The 22,729-nt window shown below is 35.8% G+C and overlaps 1 protein-coding gene across 1 annotated transcript in view; it reads left to right on the forward strand.

Annotated features, from left to right (window-relative positions):
* The window catches only part of MYCBP2 (MYC binding protein 2, E3 ubiquitin protein ligase), a gene marked incomplete at both ends in the record, with an annotated part of 162,897 nt that overhangs the window by 25,115 nt on the left and 115,053 nt on the right, over nucleotides 1-22,729 (forward strand). The window contains 9 exon segments of the mRNA XM_008943913.1: nucleotides 1-147; nucleotides 1,222-1,386; nucleotides 1,613-1,771; nucleotides 2,485-2,689; nucleotides 3,400-3,545; nucleotides 5,557-5,658; nucleotides 14,005-14,112; nucleotides 21,544-21,663; nucleotides 22,100-22,181. The exon segment at nucleotides 1-147 is cut by the window's left edge and continues 28 nt beyond it. Of these exon segments, the coding sequence (XP_008942161.1) occupies nucleotides 1-147; nucleotides 1,222-1,386; nucleotides 1,613-1,771; nucleotides 2,485-2,689; nucleotides 3,400-3,545; nucleotides 5,557-5,658; nucleotides 14,005-14,112; nucleotides 21,544-21,663; nucleotides 22,100-22,181 (1,234 nt within the window).

The following is a 22,729-nucleotide window of genomic DNA, read 5'->3' on the forward strand; positions in this document are numbered from 1 at the left end:
GAAAATGGGTTGAACTCCCAATCACAAAATCTCCAAAGATTATTCAGTTCTCTGTTGGACATGATGGCTCACATGCCTTACTTGTTGCTGAGGATGGAAGCATATTCTTCACAGGCTCTGCTAGTAAAGGAGAGGATGGCGAATCAAGTACGTATTAAGCTTGCTTGACGAGTGCTGATAAAATTAACCACCTTTTAGTTTTGAAGGAGAGTTTTAACATTTTCCAAGAACATGTAAACATGCCATTGGGTTTGAATTTTATGGCGGTCACAGGCCCTATCAACCAGTACCATAACCTCTCCCCCCCCCCAAAAAAAAAAAAAGCTTTACCACAGTTTGTGTGGTGAGAAGTTTTAGCGCTTACTAGATCTCCTTCATGAAGAATCTGCTCAAGCACCTGATCTGAGTTATTTTAAAAGTTTATCTCTCCTGATTCCCTTTGTCCCTCACTAATTTGGCTCAGAGTGGATATGCACAAGTTTTAACTTTTTCCCCTGATTTCTTTTAAAGCTGAGCAGGGAGGCTGTGTTTCTATCACAGGGTGGGTGGATGTTCTTTGCGGAGAGTTGTCAGCAAGTACAGGCAGCTGGCAGTTCTCTGACGTGGGCAAAAATCCGCGGGCAGTGGCGGTGGCTGTCAGTGGTTTCATCCTGCCTTCAGTTACTGTGTTGCTGTTTCATTTGAGACCACACTGCAAAAACTTATTTTTTGGGATGAGGTTTTTCTTAGTACTTTTTCTACCCTTTCTTCTCTTGGAGGCATCTTTTGTGACTCAGGGGTTTTCTAAACATGGTTTTAATAAATAGACAATTTAATGGCTTTCTTTTAAAAATAAACAAAACACAGCAACTTTCCTAACATTTCTCTGTGAACTTAATTGTGTGTGTATTTTCATATGTATTTTTCTTATATGGCAATGAGGACTTATTTTAATATCTGCTGATTTGTTCATAAAGTTAGTTCAATATACGTATATACAAAAGAAAAATTTGAAGAATCATTCCTGAAAGATACATATCGAATCATGACTTTGCTTGCTAATAAATTTTTTTGAGAGAAAATATTATAATCCCATAAAAACTAGAACAGGAGATCATACAGATGGATTTGTTTTCAGTAGCAGTCTGAAAACTAACCACTAGTTGTAAAACAAGTATTATTATCCTTTGGAAGGTTCTTTGATAGAATGACTTGCAATTTATTTATTTTTTTTATTTAAAGCTAAAAGCAGACGGCAATCAAAACCATATAAGCCTAAAAAAATAATTAAAATGGAAGGAAAAATTGTCATATCTACAGCATGCAATAATGGAAGCAGTTCTGTAATTTCAAAAGATGGAGAACTCTACATGTTTGGAAAAGATGCAATTTACTCTGATAGTACAAGTAAGTTAATATTTGTCTTTTAAGTGATTTCTCAGCTACAGTAATTGAAATTAGGTTGGAAGTCTTTAGGCTGTGGAAATGTTTGTGTTTCTTACTGTCCTTACAGATGTCTGAATTTCTGCTGATTCAGCCAAATATGACAGAGGGATAGAAGGGGAAAATAGTTTCCTTAAGTTCTGTAAAAGTATATAAGGGCAATTTATCACTGAACTGGTTTGTCTTACAGGTCTAGTAACAGATTTGAAAGGCCATTTTGTGACTCAAGTAGCCATGGGCAAAGCTCACACCTGTGTGTTAATGAAGAACGGAGAAGTTTGGACATTTGGTGTAAATAATAAAGGACAGTGTGGACGAGACACAGGCTCTATGAGTCAGGGAGGAAAAGGTGAGGGCCCTAGATTTAATATCACAAGTAAATACCTAGCTAAGCATTTTATAGTAAAATATATTTCCAATTCTAAAGCTGAAGTACATGCAGTGTGCTTAGAAACCATATATGGATGCTTTCAGCTTCAACTGTCAGGTATTTAGTGTTCTGCACATACTAGTAAACTTAGTAATGTTAAAAAAAATTAAATCTCAATTATGTTTCTGTTGTGATTGAAAAAGCTTTTCTTTAAAACGTATTAATAAAACTAAACTCCGTCACTTCTTGTCTTACTGTGCCGTTGTCCTAGTAAAATGAAATTTCTACCTTTTCTCATTTGCATTCAGTCTTGAGGCTGTTGTTTGCCTGAACAGGGCACGAATGCAAGCCTACATTTCTACACAGAACTGAACATTTCTGTTACTTCTAAATACAGGAGTGAGAAATCATATCTGTTCACCTTTGCCAAATTTGAATTTTTTATATGACAAGTAAATAACCTGTTACTTATATACTGAATATAAATGTTCCATTTCCAATTTAGTTGTGAAACCTTGCTATATACCCCAGCCCATGCTCAGAGAGGTTTCAAAAGCTTTGTGCTGGCTGAGCATGCACTTCAGGCATGCCTAGTCATTCCTTCTAAAATCTCCTCTGTGAGCCTTCAGTTTCCTCAGTTGCCACTGTTGGGCTGGTAAAACAGTTACTTCTTGTTTCAATATCTTAATTAGGTTTTGGAGTTGAGAACATGGCAACAGCAATGGATGAAGACCTAGAAGAGGAACTGGATGAAAAAGATGAGAAGTCCATGATGTGTCCTCCAGGCATGCATAAATGGAAGCTGGAGCAGTGCATGGTGTGCACTGTGTGTGGAGATTGCACAGGCTATGGGGCTAGCTGTGTTAGTAGTGGGCGTCCTGACAGAGTACCTGGAGGGTAAGCAAACATACACATATCTGCTTGCTGTAGTGTGTTCAATGGGTAAAGCACATGTTGAAGGTAAAAGGAGTTGATGTGTTCTTAAACTTCAATCTAAGGTAACATATCTAAAAAGAGTTTGTGCTTTTTCGATCAGAAGTAGGTTAAAATGTTTTGTGAACAGTTTGTGATGGTTGCAGGTGATTTAGTTTCAAATGATTTTTTTTTTTACTTTAGCGTATCGTTCTTTACTAGAAGCTGTTGAATATGAAAACTGAAATACTCTATCTTGTCAGCTTCTGCCTTTGGGATAACCTTTTTTTTTTTTTCTGTGATGGAAGGTTTTCTTATCTCGCTGTTCCAGTTGCTTTTATCCTTTACTGCAGAGTTGAGCTGCATAAAAGGCCACTGCTATACATATTACCATTGCTATTTCTCTGGCGCTGCATGTGCTCATTGTTTCCTTGTTCATGTTTTCATGTGCTGTATGTTTAATTAAATGAAGAAAAGTTAATGCTGAGAAGTCAATTCAGATGTGTACGGTCAGTATATGCTCCCTGGCACCATGCAGCAGCAGCTAGGATTTAAACTAAGTATACTTTGCTTATCTCAGGAAAAAATTAAGTGTCCACAGACAGAACAAACTAATAATGTATGTTTTAATTACCAAGGCATCAGTAATGCAGAAAAAATAAAAAATAGTGGTAAAGCAAGTCTGTTTGCTGCAGGATCTGTGGCTGTGGCTCAGGTGAGTCGGGCTGCGCTGTGTGTGGCTGCTGCAAGGCGTGTGCCAGAGAACTGGATGGCCAGGAAGCAAGGCAAAGAGGAATCCTTGATGCTGTAAAAGAAATGATACCTTTAGATCTCTTACTGGGTAAGTGATAGGAGATTGGAAAGATGACTTTTAACTTTCTTACTGCATAGTTTTTTAACTCAGTACATCTGTTTACACACCTTAATAAATTCAACTGCACTGCTGATTTTTGAAACCCGTTCTTTTCACTTAATATTTCACTCAGTGTTTTCATTCTTCTGTATGATAAAACTTTTTATCTTAAATGCATTTTTTTCCAAGCAAATGACTGAATTTTTAGATTTACAGGACAGTTTTAGTATAAAATTGTTAAAATGGATAAAATGTTGCTTATCAGGCAGATCTCTTTATTGATGATGTAGAGAAGTGGGATTATTCTGGTGAGATACTTTAAACTAGCCCTTACTATAGACATGTGTGCCACTTTGACCTGTGCAGTTATGATACTAATGCTGATACTACAAAGTTATTGTTGTCATTTTTGGTAGTCTGAAAATTTTTCAGTAATCATTTTATCTGGGTTTTATGCATTCACATAAAAGATGTGAGTATTCATTCTTGCAAGCTTTTTTTTGTTTGATTTAGAAACTTTCGGAGAGAGATGCCAGCAATGTGGAAATTACTCAAAGCACCTCTTCCCTTCCCTGCAATCTCACCACCTCACTCCCCCACCCCCCAAAAAAAAAAAAAAAAAAGAACCCCACACCTAAGGGGCAGGAAATATCAACTGATATGATTATTGGAAAATACAGTTTGGGGTCTTGCCTTTTAAGATCTGTTATCACAGCATTTTTAGGATTGCATTATCTATTCTTACAACTAGGCAATCACAGGTTTTTGGACAGCAGACTTTCCTTCACTTTTTTTTATGTTTTCATAAAGCTCTTTAATCCTGCAAGGATGTATGGTTATAATATCTGGTATATAAAAGGACCATAGCATAATTAGATGCATGGGTTAAAACATTTATATATCTCACTGATTTGTCGGGGGGGAGGAGAACAGGAATAGTATAAAATTATATGCTATATGTTGAGTGTAGAATTTTTTCTTTACCTCAAGTGAAAGTTAAGTAGAAACTAGAAGAGGTTCACTTGAGACTTTAATGCAAAGGACCTCAAATAACCTCACTGTGCAGTCCTGATACTTCCATGCAGATATTTCTAAATATGATTTGCTTGCATACGGCTATCGCAGAGTTAGGTTTGTACTGGAGGTGAATGTGGCAGTAGCAGCCCTGCTTCACAGCTCTGTTCCCACGCACCACCAGCGAGGAGGTGTTTGTGCTGCCCTCCACTTTGCTAACCCCTCTCCTAGCAGGACAGAAAACAGCCCTTGGTCCTGTGTTGGCCTTGGCAGAGTTAGAGGTGAGGGTATTGACCACATTTGTCTGGAGAAAAGTGACAGTTCTTCCAGCTGGAGTTTTGTTCGATATTGGGGTGTATTTTTTTAGGTTGTTGCAATTTGCTGAAAAAAAAAAATGAAAAAAGGTAGTGCTAGTAATACTTTTATTGTTAGGTTTGTTCAAGTCATGGGGTTTTTTTTGTTTAAAAAAGTGCTTATCATTTTGTTTCAAATTCCTATTAAATTAGCTACTTTGGTAAATAAGTCAGTTTTACATACAGGTGTATATGTTCATTAAAATAATAGCATGCTTTTTATTAAGCATAGGGTATATATTCTTAAAATTAAAAAAAAATAATTTAAAACTTTTTAAAATACAAGCAATTCTATGCTTGTTCTAATAATCCTTTCTGAAACTTTTTGGGGAAGAACTGAGATAAGCATGACAACACATAACTAAATATAAATATGTAAATGCCTAATAAAAAGAAAGTACTGAATACTATTCAGTGACGTTGGAATTGTGGCGTTGGAAAACAGGAAATTCAGAGATTCTCTTCCAACTTTACTCAGCTCTGTTCTTTATTTTTAAATGTTGTCGGAGCCATGTAAAGAGCAGATAATAAGCAGGCATCAGTTTGCATTTACTTCACTTCTTCTGGAGCTTATTACCATAATAAGAATTTTTAAATATAGTTTTATGGGGTTTTTTTCTTAATCTCTGTAGCTGTCCCTGTTCCTGGAGTTAATATTGAAGAACACCTTCAGTTACGGCAAGAAGAAAAGCGGCAACGTGTAAATAGGAGACATAGGCTGGAAGAAGGAAGGGGTGAGTGACTTTCTGATTGATGAGAGGCTTGAACAGTCTAAGCAAACTTGTTAGTCTGTTTTCTAAAAAAGGAAATTAATTAGTTTTACTCTGAGCCAATACAATAACCAAACAAAAACTGGAACCTAAATGGGTAGCTTCCGTTTTTGAGCATGCTTTTGGAAAACTGAAAAATCTGGATGTTTAGCAAAGTTTGGTCGTAAGAATCAGAATTTTAATGGTGAAGAATAGCATTTTATACCACTTTAATACAGTTGATTTTTGTTGTTTTTTTTTTTTCCTCTTTCCTAGCTGAATAATAGTTATCTAAAATTTACATGCTAAATCTTTTTATATGATGGGTTGAAATGGTTGCATACCTGTCCAGTGCCAGTTACATATGTGAATTATTCATTATTATAAATTATTGAATTTCTGTTGTATAATACTAAAGAGTTTCTTTTTTTATAAAATTAACTTGTCTATATTTGAATAGAATGAAAAAAAATGACACATTGAATTAAAAAGTGAAAAAAAACACTGCAGAATTTCAGAATTTTCTTGCCTTGTGTATTATCTACTTTGGGAATTATTGTTGATATTTTTTTAACACAAAAATAATGTGTCTTAACAGGTTTTCAGTACTCGTTTTAAAATACCTTAATGTGTTTATCTGTTAAATAATTAAAGCTAGGGGATTTAGACTGATATGGATCATATTTTAATGAAGCATGGTGATGTGGTTGGTAAGATTGTGTTGAGAAGAGGAACAAATTTATTGGAATGTTATGCTCTTCAAGTTCCTGCTGTGTTATTAAATAGCATTTTTATTCTCCTTTTAGGAATTAGATACTGTTCTTACTCGGATACACAATGTGCATTGTAGTCAAACTTCCTGGATTGTCAGTGAACCTTGTGGGGCAAATTGTGGCTTTATTTCACATGCATGTCAGAAATTACTGGGTTTACCACAAATAAAGAGCAATGAGGAATGGAAAGCTTGTAGTTTCCTATGCGTGTGAAAAATAATGGAAAATTTATTTTTCTTTTAAACTTTTTGGTTAATTTTAGTTGTGAGGTAGAGAGGGGAAGTCTTTTTTTCTTCCTTTGCAGCTCCAACATGACCTAGACATTGCATACTGCTGGCAAATACTAGGAACAACTAACCATAATTTTTTTCTTAAATCCTTAATGAATGCCTGGATGTTATTGAATGTTGCTGCTCTTCAACCCAGGAGGGTAATGATGACAGAGCAGGGTGGAAAAAGTTCTGGATCTAGCAGAGGTTCAGGTGATCAGTACCAGGAATATGTTGCCTGCTGTTGGTTTGATAGATGTACAGGGATTGTAGCTAAAAAGATACTGCTGGCCAGCTTGCTGCACATATCTGTGTTATATTCTGTGTCAAAATAAGATTGAAATTCCATACCTGTGTCTCTACTGCAGGTAGTGGATATGTCTAGCTGGAAGGGTTGGAGATTAGTCTCCTGTTTCAGTTCAGAATGACATATGTGATAAAGCTGGGATGGAGCTTCACGAGTTCATAGAGATCTTGATTTACATAGTAGAGTGTGAAACTTTGATTTAATAATCAGTCTTGATTTACATAATCAGGTGAAAAAGTTGGAATAGTTTCATCTGCATCCAAATGCTGCAGTTTTCCATGAGTTAGAAGAATAGCATCATTCTTGAGAACTTACAATGCTCTTCTCTTCATGAGAGAGACCAAGAACATTTAAATAATTTACTAGATTTTTATTTTGCTTGGCAAATGGTTTTGCAACCTGAAAACTTGATTATACTAATACGAAAAAGACTAGAGAGACTGCTTACATTTCCCAAAACTTAGTTTTACTAAGTTGTAGTATTTGTGCATAGATAACTGAAAAAAATAAAATCTGTGGTAATAAAATAGGTGTTTAGAGACCCAAAGAAAGGTTTCAGCCTTTCATTTCTCTGAAGACACTGCTTTGTCAGCTAAAGGCTGGATGAGTTCTGTTAGGGTCCTTCCTTCAGGCACAGTGTGTTTTGTTTGTCAGAATTTCTGTGTTTAATGTGTTAATGTGGCTTTTCTTTTATGCCAGATCAGTGAGAAACAGAGCAGGTGTAGTTTGAGATAGTCAGGAGTAAGATCCTTCACTGAATGTTGTTGATCACTCTTTAGTTGCCATTGGTGACCTTCATTCAATATTATTTTCAGTAGATTTTGAATGTCACACAAACAAGAGGACTATGAAAGACTTTTAAGTAAATATAGGAGTGTTTCATTCCTGAAACACCCAGCCAAACGGAACAAAAAATCACAAAGAAATGCTTAATTAACTTGGCCACTGAATGCATTGAAACAGGAGTCACACAGATGTGTAAGAGCACAAGTTATAGTTCTTCGATCTTCTCAGTGCAACAAGTACGTACAGGGTGTTCAGTTGATCAGTTTTGTTCCTGTGGCAGTGGTAGAGCTGCTTTGCTCAGCCTCTTCTTTCTGCTGTGACAAGAGCAGTGAAGAGAGCTGAAACAGTTCCATGTTTCTGAGTCTCATGTATGACCTTTTGAGAGAGAAAGCCAACTATATATATATATATCACATCTTCTGTGCTAAATCATATTTCAGTGTAATGAGTGATGATGTTTCTCAGCTTTTCACTGTCTCTGTTTTTCTAGTGACAAGCGAAGGAGCTGATGTACCATAGAGAGGAACGTTTGTACTTTTTCAAGCTGGTTTAGGGCTTGGTGGAAGTAGTGGGAGGTGAGGGTAAGATAGTAGCACTTTAATATTTTCTGTGGTAATTAAGAACTTTTGGAAGTTATAATGTTCAGAACATGGTTAGATTATTTTTCCTTTCCTGTAAAACACCAATATTTTATTTATTTTATTTTATTTTTTTATTTTTAGGGGCATTAAATTATGCTTTAACAGATTACAGAAATCTCTGGGCTATGTTGTACAATTAATGTAATGAACCTAGGATCATAATTTACTGAGTGAGCTAACCCTGACAGCTGTCACTGCAACTTTTTCAAATGGATATTTGAAGTAATAGAATTTAGAAGCAGTCAAAGATTTCAATTTATCACTTAAAGATAATACTGTTTGGTGTGTTTTTTTCAGAAGTCTGTGTGAATGTGAAAATAGCTTTTTAAACTATATTTAACTAACAAGGTAAAAAAATACAGAAGTAGTTCTCATCATGGCAATAAAATAAATGCTCTCGTGCTTCAATGGTATTGAACTGCTTCTGTCTCAGCCTATGATGTAAAAACTTGTGGATGATTATTACTGATCAGAGATACAGATCTGGTGTGTAATTAACCAAGGTTTAGCTTTTGATGCCCTTTATTTTCCATCAGTCTCATTCTACATGGAACAGCAAAAGAACACACAGGAATTTTATTTTAGTCAAAACTACAGTGTTTTGAAACTGAGGATGCCTATATTGGGGCAATTTTTGATCTTTCTGAAGTGTAGCTGATTGAGTTAATTCAGTAGTTTTACTGTGGTAGACTGAGTATCATAAAAGTTGAACATCTGCCCAAGCTACTGTGAGCTTGGAATCAGTTTGTCAGTAACACCATTCCCTGTTCATTGCTGAACACAGACCTAAATATACAACAGAGCTATCTATTCAGATACAATAATTTTCATTAAAAATTAGTGCAGCTTTTTTCTCTACTTTTAGTTAAATATTTATTATGATGCTTTCAGGATCTGGAGGTTATATTTGCTTCAAAATTCTTTAAACAAATGAAAACTAATCAAAACCCCCCTTTTTACATGAAACAATACCAAACCCATACATGACTTTCTGCTTAAGAATACTTTAAAGAAAAAGCTCTGTAGGGTTTTGTCCTTAATGATCACCAGGTATGTTTCTGTTATGTTACACTCTTCTACTTGAGTTGTGATCACTGTCTGAAAACACTGATTATTGATAATAAAACTAATCTTTAAAGAAAAAATAGTTCTTTTTCTATGATGGTTTATAACTTAGATTTGTAATGGACTCAGTGAGAACAGTTCTGGTTTATATTTGCTGTTTTCATTTACCTTATGTGTTTATATGCAGAAATCATCTTTCATGTTTATTTAACAATATATAGAAAGTCATGTATTCAGCAGGGAGAAAGTGTCAAAATTAAGATTATAATATATCTTAGCTCCATCTCTTTCTCTATCACCCCCAAATTTCCCTGCATGCTTGTATTGGCTAGCCTGCATCTTTCTTCATAAAAAGCCCTAGTAATTTTTCTTCCACATCTGAATTGTACAATTTAAGTGTCATTAGAATAGAGCTACACAGGAAGAGCCATGTATCCTGTCTTTATTTTCAGTGTTTTGAACAAAAGAAGCAAACTCCAATTAACCTTATGGCCTGTACAGCACAGTGATAGTCTCTGTGAATATTTCTGCCATAATAATAAATTATTGCTTACAGTCTGAAAAATACGCTTCGAAAGAACCATGGGCCTTAACTATTATTCCTGCCTCATAGGAATATTAAATTTTGTTTCCCTTAAGGCTATAGAGGTGGGATGTTATCTCAGTATAATGTTTTCCACTTATAGTGGAACTGAAACTAAGCATTTGTCCCCAGTTTTATTTTCTGAAATATTTTTTAAAAATTTACTACCTGTCAACCTAATAGGTCATAGCTATTTTTCTGGATTAGGGTTTTGCATACCTTTTTTATTATCAGAAACTGGAACCAAATATGCTTGTTTATTCTCTTACAAGTAATCAAGAAGCAAAAAATAAGGTGTTTTTTTTACAATAGAAAGTGCCATCCAACCTAGGACTTTGCGACATGAGTTTATACTGCTTATGTATATTCCTCATGATACAATCTTCAGGTGTGAGATTGTGTACTGCTGTTTTTAGGTAGCCCACTACATTCATTGCAGTGGTGTAGAAGTTACCATTTGAGATCACTGATTGCAGCCTTCTGTAATCACAGCTTACTAAATAGCATTTTTTTAGGGAAGTGTACTAGAAGAAATCAAAACAGGCATAATATAAATTCAAATCAAGTAGTAAACTCTTTGACAGTTCTGCCTCAGTGCATAGGTAGGGAAGAATGCAAAAGCACAGCAGTGCATGTAGGCTGATAGGAATTATGTAAATTTACCTGTAGTCTGCTGCATTATATTTTTTTCCTTTACACTCTTTAATTCACTGCCAGACATTTTGAAAAGCCTGGATCCTGCAGGAGCAAAAAAGAAAAGTTAATTTTGATGTGTCGTAAGCCTAGGGGTGCTTAACCCATCAGCTTGGCTATGGCAAAACATTCAATAAAAAATGAAGGGAGGGTGTGAGTATATTTTTGCATCATATAGCAACTGATTTAAAATAGCACTACAGTCTACCAGTGACTCTCCTTTGCTTATCTCTAACTTGAGCTACTAAAATAACTGTGATAGGTTGTTATTCCCCATGTAGGTCTACATTAGAGGCTTTTCAAAGAGTTTAAGTAAATCTCTGCAGGCATTGTATTTTTTTAAAAACAGAACCGAGGAAGTCTCTAATTAGCGGCTGAATTGTTCCACCAGAATAATTCATAGTACCTAAACTCTGCTACCGTTGTACAGGCAGCCTCAGATGTAAGCAGAGAGCAGATATGGTTGGTATGAATTGTTCCAGTGTTTCGCTTCCTGTGATATTATTTTGAAGGGAGAGGAGGGAGGTGCTTTATACCTTTCCAGCACATGACAGAACATGCAGGCATCACGATGTCATCAAAATGTAGATACTTCCTATCACATGTGTGATGGTGTTACAGATTTGGCATGCATAAAAAGCCAAGGAGGATGACAGACATGCATTATGAATATTTATGACATGGAGATACATTGTGTTTAATTTGTATCCAGTTTCTTTAACATAACAAGTGAGAATAGAGAGATACATAGGAATATCCAGAAACAAAGATAAATCCTGCTTTGGTCAGAAGATCAGATGTTGCTACAGAATTGTCATCTTGACTAGGGGAGTGTAATTAAGGTGAGTGCCTTGGCAGCTAAAGGGAGCCATGTGTTAGCACCATGCTGAAGCTGACAGCCTTTTATGCTTCCTCTTCCTCCCACATCTCCTGTAGTTCTTTTACTCACCCAAACATCACTTCCTTCTGTCTTCTTGAAATTATCTCTTTTTTTGCCATCTTTGCTCTTAGCAATAAATGCCAAAGCCTGCTTTCAAGACTGTGCCTTGCCCCCTGAGCTGTTTGTTGTGCAGGAATTTTCTGGAAAGAATTGCACAATTTTTTGCCTAAGTTATCTAGAAGTCATTTCTTCTCTGTGTACACATACAAATTTCTTAGATCTGCACATTTCAATCCTTGCATCTATTCTTGAAACCTTTCTAATCTGAGTTTTACTTTTGTCATGTTGTCCTTTCCACTCTCTGTTTCTTGGGCTTTTCATTTCATTAGGAACTTCTCAGTAAGCAAGTTGTGCTACCTTTTCCCATTATTTTCTCTTGTTCCTCATCCAGCTTTCCTCTGTATCTTTTGTCCTTCAACCATTTTTTAGCTTTCATAGTCTGCTTGTCCTGAGTCTCTCTCCCCTTCCTTGACTTCTCCTGATCTGTTTGAGTAAAGTCCTTGACTATCTCCCCTCAAACTTGGAAAGAGGAAGAGTGTGGTATAATTTTTTTTTTTGTGTAAATCTAAACTCCAGGAAGTAGGATACTAAACACAGCAAGTGACATGATAGAAAGTACCAAACATGTACCTATTAAATGGAAGCTCCAGTTGAGAGGAGACTGAAAAGTAGGACCAATAGCAAGACAACTAAAGGACAAATCCACAGGATGAAGGAAAAGCAAAAGCAAATGATTGTCCTTGATCATCAGAAGAGATTGTTAGTTAATAAGGGGACCTGTTCTGGGATAAGGAGTGTCCAGATAAATACAGTAGAATCAAATCAAAAAATCTGTGCAGTGTGTAGAAACATACACACAATTAATGGGATTTTGGGCCATTACATTAACTAACACATGTATGAATCACAAAGCTAGGGAGAAAGGCAGTAGTGGATTCTTAGGACATTTTTAGTTTTCTTCTTTAAGTTAATGCTAGAATTTTGAAACTTATGTGTGTTTCAAGTTTCTACCTCTGAAAGTTCTAAAGCTACATTTGGCCTATTTTCGCTTAAATTTCTTCCCATGTTACTGGTGAAGGAGCTGATGGACTAAAGCTGACAGCAGGAAACAGAAGACAATGGGCGTTTATGAGAAGTTAGCCTACATTAATTTATTAATGTTCAGCTAAGGAAACAGGGTATCAATAATTTGTGGGAAGGAGGAAGAATACTTTTTTTCAAGGTTTTACATAAGCTGTTAAAACATGACATAAAGCCTGATTTGTGGTGGTTTGGGGTTTTTGGGCTTTTTTTTTTTATTTTATTAGGGGGGGGGCTGTGGATTTTGTGTCATAGTTTTGTTTTTGTTTTTTGAAAGTCCATGTAAGGACTGGGTCTGGGAACCTGTGGGATGGCAAGATTGTCACTTGGCAGAACTAGCTGCTCCTGATTCATGGTTACCATTGAATGTGAGATTTCCGGAAGAAGGAGGTGCCTCCAGAGAAATTATTGGCGACATGTTTAATCTTTAAAATAGAGAGAAAAATACAGATTAAAGGAACAAATTGCTGGTCCATGATCTACGTATCATCACCCTCAGTTAAACCTAATATGGTACTGCTTGGGTATAGATTTTAAAAATAAAAAGTAGTGTAGAGAAAATTTTAAATACCTACATCATTGCTTTCTTCAAATACAAGTCTCCTCTTGAAGATCTTTACATAGATGTGAAATATTTTTAGAATAAATACATTTCAAAATTAGTAAGTAGATAAAAAAATCAAATTATTTGAATAATTTTCTTCATGAGGTAGTTATTTTTTTGGTAGCTACTTTTCATTCTTTATAGGTGATAACTCTGCACTTTTTGGTAATTATGAACAGTTGTATGGTTATTATTTTAATCTAGCATTGGTATGATATTCCAGATGAGTATTTTGAATGTAATATTGTAGGTTGTAAGGCATAATATTTTTAACTGTTAGAACCAATAATGGATATTAGCTATCAAATTTTATTCCAGTGCGAGTCTGTTGTATTTTCATTGCTCAAAATACAGTTGCATACTTTTAAGTTGAGCTAGAACTATCACTATGGTATATTTATTGTTTCTTTGCATAATATTTTGGTCTTAACAATAAATAGCAACTTTTCTTTTATTTATTGCATTTTGAATTATGGAAAACAAGATTAGTATTAATTTTTTTTTTCCATTGCTTTTAATTTGAATTTTGTTTAACACACAGTTTCCATTTTGTGAGCTTTCCTATGCATGTGCAAAATGTTTCTCCTCAGGCCCCCTTGTATTTCCTGGTCCTATATTTATGAACCATCGAGAACAGGCTCTAGCCAGAATCAGACCCCATCCAGCACAGCTAAAGCATAAACGGGACAAGCACAAAGGTATTTGGTCTTCCTTATTGGCTAGGGTGGACATAAGCCCATCTTCCCAGTCCCTTCTTCCGTGCCTGAATCTATCTCTTCCAAGAACTGCACAGAATGGGTTATGCCTCTCTTCTTCTTAGTATCTTGTTACCTGAGGAGAAAAAAAATGCATTTAAGTGTTGACCTTTTTTATAAAAGTGTAAATGTTTGGTAGTCTGCATCATGTTTGGTTTTCTTTCCTTTTTATTTATTTTTTTTTGATGAAATATACATTGTCTTTCTGTGTGTCTTTTCTCATTTCTAATGCTCTCTCATTCCTAAGTTTCTTTAATTTTACTGTAGCAAGCTTTAACACCTTCCAGTAACCCAGACTGCTGCATTGCATTTGCATTATTGTTTTGAACCTTTGTGTTGCATATCTGGGTCAATTGCTTTAACATATTAATTCCAGTTTTGTTAATTCTAGCATAGAATTTTTCATAGGTATGTATGTTATCTTTTAACAAGCCCTTTCTAGATACTAAATACTTAAAGTAATATAAACAACACTTTTTTTTTTTTTACGATCTTTGAATGGGGAGAATAGAAATCAAAGCAGAGGTTTTATACTGCAATATTCTGGAGGTAAATGTTCTTTTGCAGAATGCAAGGAGGTGTCTTTGGTATTTCGGACATTTTTGTATGTCTGGAAAACCAGTTCATTATGTCTTGAATTTTGAAATGTATAATTTGTTCAGATAAGTGATTTTAAAATTATTATTTTTTTAGGAAGAGGTAGTGTATTACTAAAAATTTCAACTGAATTTATCAAAGTTGAGCTGTATCAAATTTGATCATAGGGTATATGTATAGATATATAGCTATATTTGTCCTTATTGTATATAAAGCATAAGTATGTAAAATATAGATTACAGACCTAACCAAAGTAGAAAGCTCCTAAAATGGTGAGGACCCGGCATACTTCAACTATTTTCTAAAGAACAGCTAAGTATGAAAGGAATTGTTAGAATGGTATTTCAATTCAATTAACAGAAGTTAGTGATAGTAGTTGGCTTGTATGCAAACAGATTTAGTGACAGTTCTTCTCCAACATAAATGATTGTAACATTTCAGCATGTGTGGGTTATAGGCTTACCTAGTTGTAAACATACTGGATCATGAAATGATCTGAAGTGTATGGAAATCAGAGCAGAATCTGGCCCTTTGTATGTGTCTAACATGTAATCAATGTATTTGGAAAATATATCATCTGAGCTTTAAGTCTTGATGGATTAAATGCAACACTTGATCAGAATCTCCCTGGGAGAAATTGGATGCTGAAAGACAAAAGATACAGAACCTAAATGCTGTTATCTGAGTGACAGTTTGCCAGTGACCGGTATTCTTGAGCTGGATACTGCTGGTAGTTGTACTACTTGCAAGACTTTGACCTCATAGGCAAATGCAAAACAAGTACACTCATTTGCTTACACCTGCCCTTTTTTGGCCTTTAATAGTGTCATGGTTTAGGGGCTCCTTGGATGAAGCAGCAAAAGGGAAGAAGAAAGGAAGACTTGATCCTCGTGATCCTTGGGCTTTATACTGAGTATGAGAGACATGGGGTGGAATACCCTGTTGGTCAACTTAGTGTCACTTGTGTTGTCCACTCCGCCCTGCAGACACAGCCTTTACTTTCTGTCCCCCTCCATGCGATACAAAGGATTTAACAGTGACCTTGGTCTGCACACCAGTCCTTGGTGGTAACTCTGAACATGGAGCGTTATCACTGCTAGAAGCAGGCACTGTCTGCAGGAATGTGCTGCTGGCTTCAGACAGTGCAGCTAGTTAGAAGAGACTTAGCTGAAAAGTAAAATCACTGAACAGAATTAGTTCTGTTCTACCCCAAACCAAGACAATTAATTGGAGCTCACTTCAGCTTGAGTATCTCCTTCCAGGAGGTATATTCATTAGTGTTGGCTTGAGTTTTATTTTACTACATGGAGTAGTAAGAACAGTGAAAGGGTCTGTATTGTGCTGAAAGATTTTCATATATACTCTGTAGAACTGAATGTTTATTTTTCCTTGAGGAAGGCTATATGTTTAGACGTGTTCTGTTTATTTTAGTTCTTTGTGTCTGATGCTAAGCAGATAAGGAAGAGTGTAAAAGGACACTATAATGTTGAAATTCAAATGTTCTTTTTGCTTACTTTTGAATGTGATGCTTTCCAAACTGGCATTCTTAATCCGGAGTTTCTGCTGAAGTAGTCTTGTAACTCTTCACGCCAACCAGACCTTCAAGATCTTTGGGCAAGGAAAATCTATTTCAACTGGTAGCACCGATGAGGCCATCACTAAACTTTGTCACCTTGTTCTGCTTTGTTTTTTGCTTCTTTCTGCTCTGTTTGCAGCTACAGATAGTCTCTTGATAATCATACTGAAACTTGAATGTCAACAGCTTCTCCAGGACTGACAGTTATAGCCTAATTTTAAAAGTAGATTTGATTTATACTTGTACACATTATTAAAATCTATATGTTTTTCACTTACGGAATTCTTCCATTGAATTTCCAAGCTGAAAATTGCTTCAGCTTCATCAAAGTACCCATTTTCTACCAAGCTTGCTGTTGTCATCTGTTCACTTCACATTTATAGGGTCTGTGTATCAAGACCCTTGTTACTAAAAAAAAAAATGCATATTTAGCATAATTGTAGTATTTCAGATCTATGTTTCTGTCTCCTTCACAAGTATAGATAGAAAGGAGTAAGTGCCACCTTCTTGCTATTCAGGGAGTGCTTTGACACTAAGAAGAATGAGCTTGTGCTTCATCCTCATTCTTTAATGAGGTAGTGAGTTCTGTGTCTGAATCTCCAATCCCTGTGGACTTTGTCACGGGGGATCTTAGTAAAAAAGATTAATGAGAGCCTGTAGAATTTTCTCAACTGTAGAAATGAACTGAATAGCAATTAAAAACAAAATAAGCTCCTTGAGTCAGTTAAGATTCTGCAAGGAAATGCCACCTTTTTTTTTCTGTTATTTGGGAGTATAGGCAATGAAAATAATTAAACAAAAAAGTAAAAGTTGTGCCAAAAAGATTTCAGAGCACCTTTTCTTTACTAGGTTTTTACACACTGCCATCAATAAGGAAACACTTTAGAACAGGGACTTCCTTGCAATCTGAAGCTTGAATAATGTGAGAATATGTCAAACTTAACAAGCAGACATAATCAGCAGCTGTTGTCATGTGTTATCATGACAACAAATAATAATTCATTAATAACTGTTCTTAATGACAGGGTTGACTTTCTTTACGTACCTTCTTTGCTATAATGACTTGTGTCTCTCTATCTTATCTTAAGATGAGGAGAGATATCTTCCTCATCTTTCATACCAGCACATCTCTTCCTCATCATTCAGTAATTCTTTTTGTAGAGTTAAATTTCATTAGGTGAAGTTGCCCAGAATTTTGAAGAGGTCAGGAGTAACTTTTCATGTCGTATACTGCAAATGGGGACTTACACCTGTCAAGCATTGCAAGCCATAAAGTCAAGCAGTGGCTGATAGAGGAAGAAGAAAATTCTATTGGATAGGTGCTTACATGACAGTGTTGATATGAGCTTCAGTTAATTCTCTAGAATTTAGAAATTGTTCATGCTTCCTTGTCTCTCAGAGAAACCCACCACTTAACTTACTTGAGAAGTTATACTTGTTAAATGATTTGAAAAGTTATTCTTGTCATTTTTGTAAGGTTCTCCTGATATCTGTGGAGAATAAAGTAACTCATAAATATATACTTTTTTGTTCACTTGTGAATTAAAACTGAATACCTGATTCGAGAAGACAACCAGCTTTCCTGGTTATTGTCCTCTGTTGGGAAGAGGCTAAACTCCAAAGCATACCTTGCTGTTTGGCAAGCTGTCCGGGTACAGAAAATACCTATGAATTTGTGCTATGAGTCAGATGCACTTTTGTTTTGTATATGTACTTATTTGCATTCGTATGCATCTGGTTTGACTTCACTTGCTGTTAGGACTGGATGAGCTTTTTCTTTGTTCCTGGAAAGCAGCTTCTTTTTGTGGTAGCAGTATCAGCCAAGAGAACTTTTGAGCATGTTTTACAGAGGAAGAAATTGTCTTCAGGACTTAAGCATTTTCTAAGGAAAATGGAGGGGGGCAAGGATGGATGAGTTGTATTTCCAGTTATCTCGCTGTGTAAGATAACCAAGATGAAAACCCATCATTGTGAAGTTGTTCATGGAGCCCGCTCCTCGGCGTTGGCAGCAGAAAGCACTTTAGAGCTTTTCCTTGGTGCTTTCTTCTCACTCTGAGAGATGAAAGAGTAAAAAATTTTGTTCAGTGGTAGTCCAGTTGGATAACACTGGAAGTACTGACTTGTTCTGCTTACAAGGTTCCATTAATTCAGCCAGAAGAGTCTCCACTTCAGATGTCTCTTTTAGGAACCGTTGTTTTGATATTACTTCTAATGAGATGAGTATGTGCACAATTGTTTGAAGATAAGCAAATGTGTGTATCTGTAGTGACAACTGTTTCTCAAATCACATGCAGATAAACTTTTTGCATCCACCTTTCACTCATGTATCTAAAAAAATTTTGACTGTGTGCAAGTACTGAAAGGTGATGACCAAGGCTTTTTGCAGCCTTCTCTCTTAAGAGCTTGTAGAACGTGGTTCTCCTGGCCAGTGCTGCTAGAAAAATGTGATATGCGTTGGCCATGTAGTGGAGTATACAGATAAAAAGGCATAGACCCAAAGTATTGGTCTGAAAGTAAGTAGTGATATTCTATTTAGCTTTGTATATTTTAGTCAGAAGACATTTTTTTTCCTAAACAAGACTAGCTGTATCTTCCTTTTTTCAGGTACAAGGGTTTTGTACTTACCACACATAAATAATTTTAGAGCACTTATCAAGTTCTTAAGATCCACCTGATTCAAAACTCATGAGACAGTTACTAACCATGCAAAGAAGATTAAGAGAAGTTCCTTTTTCAGTTTGCAGATTTCACACTGAAGCAAAATAAGATATGTATGGAAAATAGTTGCTTCCATTTCTGCATTCTTGAAGGCTCTCAGAAGTTAACTTTGGAATTCGAAAATAGCAACTCTGTAAAATGTTTATCTAAGAAATAAATTTATTTTAAATTAAAGGAAACACAAAATTTGTTTTCATGTGAATGTACTTTTTTCTACATCTTGCACAATAGTTTCGTTAAGGATAATACAGTGTTATCCTTTCATTTGCAACTTCAGAAAAAATGGGAATATGTCTGGAATCATCTTTTATTGAAAGGCAGTATCACATATCTATCATTTGAGACAACAGCAATCCTCAAGTGTTTACTGGTATTTGCTGAAGCACTTGAGAGCAGTATGGGTTTTTATGATGAAGCAGGAAATGTGCCTGTTGAGGTGTCTGCAGGTCATTCGATAGGCCACTGTTACAACTTCTGCTGAACTGTGTTCCTGTGACTGCAGAGGTGACATGGTTGCTCTTGGTTTTGCTGTAAGAAGTGCATGCAGCCATGACTTGCTGAACTTTTGCTTTCCTGGCATGTGACTGCTCAGGTGCACTTGGGGACACACAGGGAGGAGGGGAGACAGGGGCCACAGGTAGCTTCCAGAACAGTGGGCTTTTTTCTACTTCTGTCCAAAAAGCTTGTGTGAAAGAAGGAGGCAATAAGCTGTTTGCTAAATAATTCTGGTGACAATAGTAGCCCTTAGAACCATCTCTTGATTACTTTAGTGTGTAGAGTTTAATGCAAAACTAGGCATAAAAAGTTCAAAGGTTACTTTATTTGAAAAACAAATTGTCAACTAAAATACTAGGAGCATGATAAGGCAGAACGTACATGACTAGGAGGGGAAATGCTTTATTTTCCATGCTTTTTCTTGTTCGAAATAGTGTTTGGGTTTTCTTTTTATTTATTTGCTCTTGGTGTTAATATGAAAAATGCTGCAGAGAGACCTTCAGAAACATTTCTTCTGGTAGTGCACAACTGACACTGTTGGAAAAGCTTCAAAAATCCCATGACAATTCTGGGAGCCAGACAATCGCTTTACCATGTCTCCTTTCACACATATCCAACATGTAGTGCAAGTGTAATTCTTTTTGCTGAAGGGCAGCCACATTTTCAAAGGGATATGTTATGTATGCTGTTAAACCTAATTCTTCAAAAGCATGACTTAGTACCTATATGCACTGTTCCTTTACAGATGTAAACTATATGTAGATTCATGTAACTTCTGTACTCAGTCAGCACTAGAAAATAGCTTTATTTCCTGAACAGTAAGATTTTTGAAAAACTAGTTTGTAATAAAAGTGCTGAAATGAATTTATTGTATCAGAAGTTTCCATGCAATAAAAAGGAAAGAAAGTTTGGGCACTATGTAGAAAAAACAGAGTTACAGATTTACAAATCTTAAAAAATATAAGTTGTATGCTGCCCATGGTTAATAATGAAGTCTCAGAGCTCAAACTTCAGTAATGATTATTCAGGAAAACGTGTAGCAATTTATAAATATAGATCCAAATTAACAACACCTTGAATGCTTTTAGCAGCAATTGTTTCCTGGTATCAGTTTTGTTAATAAAGCAGTAAGCAGTCAGAATTATCACAGAAAAAATGTGGAATCTCCTTTGTGCAGTTATTTTTCATTTCTCTATGCTATGGACAGTGTGACTGAAGTCCTATATGACATCTTTAATTGTGAAAATGCACTTTCCTTAGAGCTTTCACTGCCTGCTTTCTATGCAGGTGTAGGTGTTTTAACAGTGATAAGCATGTTGTCTCTTTCTCTGTCACGTTGCTTTCCTACTGGTATTATAAAACTTTCCTTTGTGACCCTGTGACCATATAATTTAATCATAGTGTAATTGCTAGACGATACAAGCATTCCAATTTCTGGAGAAGATGGTGGCTTTAGAAAAGTTTATAAATAATAACGCTAATTTGTCACTTCAGTGCTTCTGTCTGATGCAAGTGCAGTTTAACTTCAGGAACTGATAACACACTTCATACTTTCTAGAAGAAAATGGAGAAACAATGTCTAAAAATGCATCTTAAATGGACAGGGAACAGACCTGCTAGTAGTGAAGATGTTGGCATTGTTAGAAATGAGCTGCTTAAGTAAGGCAAAGCTTCAGAAGTTGTTTCAGTTTCCTGTTCTGCTTGTTAGCTTTGTCTGCTTTTTGGAATTTTCTCCTTTAGAGGATGTGTTATTTTCCAGTGTGTAACTTCATATGAGGTAGTTTAGAAATAGTTTCCCTCCTATTCAAATCTACCTCGTGGCTTGTGACGAGGCTACATTTCGAGCTGTCTCTCTTACTCTTCTGTGAGTTCTTTCTCCTCCCTTAGAAATGGTGGGGTGGGGAGTTGCTTACTTTTCTTGTACTATTCATTCTGCTCATACAAGTCTTTTAGAAGAGATGGGATATAATTATAAGTTTTGTTTATAGATGGGAGTGGAGAAAGAGGTGAGAAGGATGCCAGCAAAATCACAACCTATCCACCAGGGGCTGTCCGTTTTGACTGTGAGCTGCGAGCCATACAAGTCAGCTGTGGGTTTCATCATTCAGGTAAGAACAAAGAAACCAATGTTAACGACAGTGTAGATATTTTTGTTGCTTTGTTTTTGTCAATGTTGGCATATGTAATTTCACTGCTTTGTGTTTAATTTTTAATAAGGGTGTACACAGGAATGTTAAAGGTTGAAGAGGTTGTAATATCATTTTGTAGCCTGCTATGCTCTCCTTCAGCAGTAAAAGGGTCTATAAGTATCCTAAATTGAGTTACATCACAACTTCTAAGCAATTTTTGAGTCATTTGAAAACATCTACATGGCATGGCTCTAGCCTTGCATAGACGTGCTAGCTGTGATGGGTTGTAGAATCTGTGGAACCTCTTAGTGTTTCAGTAGGGATCGTTAACTGTGCTGCTCAACCTAACCAGCAGTACTATGTTAACACGTGCATGTCAGAAAAAAAAAAATATTCTTTTTTGTTTGTTTTTTAGTGGTTTTGATGGAGAATGGTGATGTTTACACATTTGGCTATGGGCAGCATGGGCAACTTGGACATGGTGATGTTAATTCCAGGTGAGCTGGTAATTAAAGGAAGTGACTGTGTATTGCTGTACTGCTGCATTAAAAATGGCTAAATTTCTATTTCTTTGTAGCTAACAAGTGTGAAAACTCAAATACTGTCCAAATAAAGTTCATAAGCTGATGTTCTGCACTTAGTCCCTGTAACCCCCGAATACAGATAACAGTAACAGTAATGCTGTATTGTGTAAGTAACTGTTTAATGTATGAAGGTTTCTGTCCATGGTTATTAGCATAACTTTGATAATTGAGTTTGAAATGCTTCTGTCTCTTCAATTCTCCCTACATACGAGAACGACATTGAAATCTCATTAAGATTTTGTTATTTCTGTAAAAGAGTACAGGCGCAATAATTGAAATAGTATGATGATGTAAATATAGATTAAGCTGTTTCTGTTACACCATTAACAGTACTTCAGTTATGATAAAATCTCACTTTTTTATTATTACTCTGCAAAATTAAGTCACTAAGCTTGGGTCTCAGATGTATTTTGTAGACATTTGTTTAGGAATTAGCATGAGTGACACATGCTTTCTTTGCG

The sequence above is a fragment of the Merops nubicus genome, unplaced genomic scaffold, assembly GCF_000691845.1.
Source record: "Merops nubicus isolate BGI_N331 unplaced genomic scaffold, ASM69184v1 scaffold15297, whole genome shotgun sequence".
In the NCBI taxonomy this organism is placed as follows: Eukaryota; Metazoa; Chordata; class Aves; order Coraciiformes; family Meropidae; genus Merops; species Merops nubicus.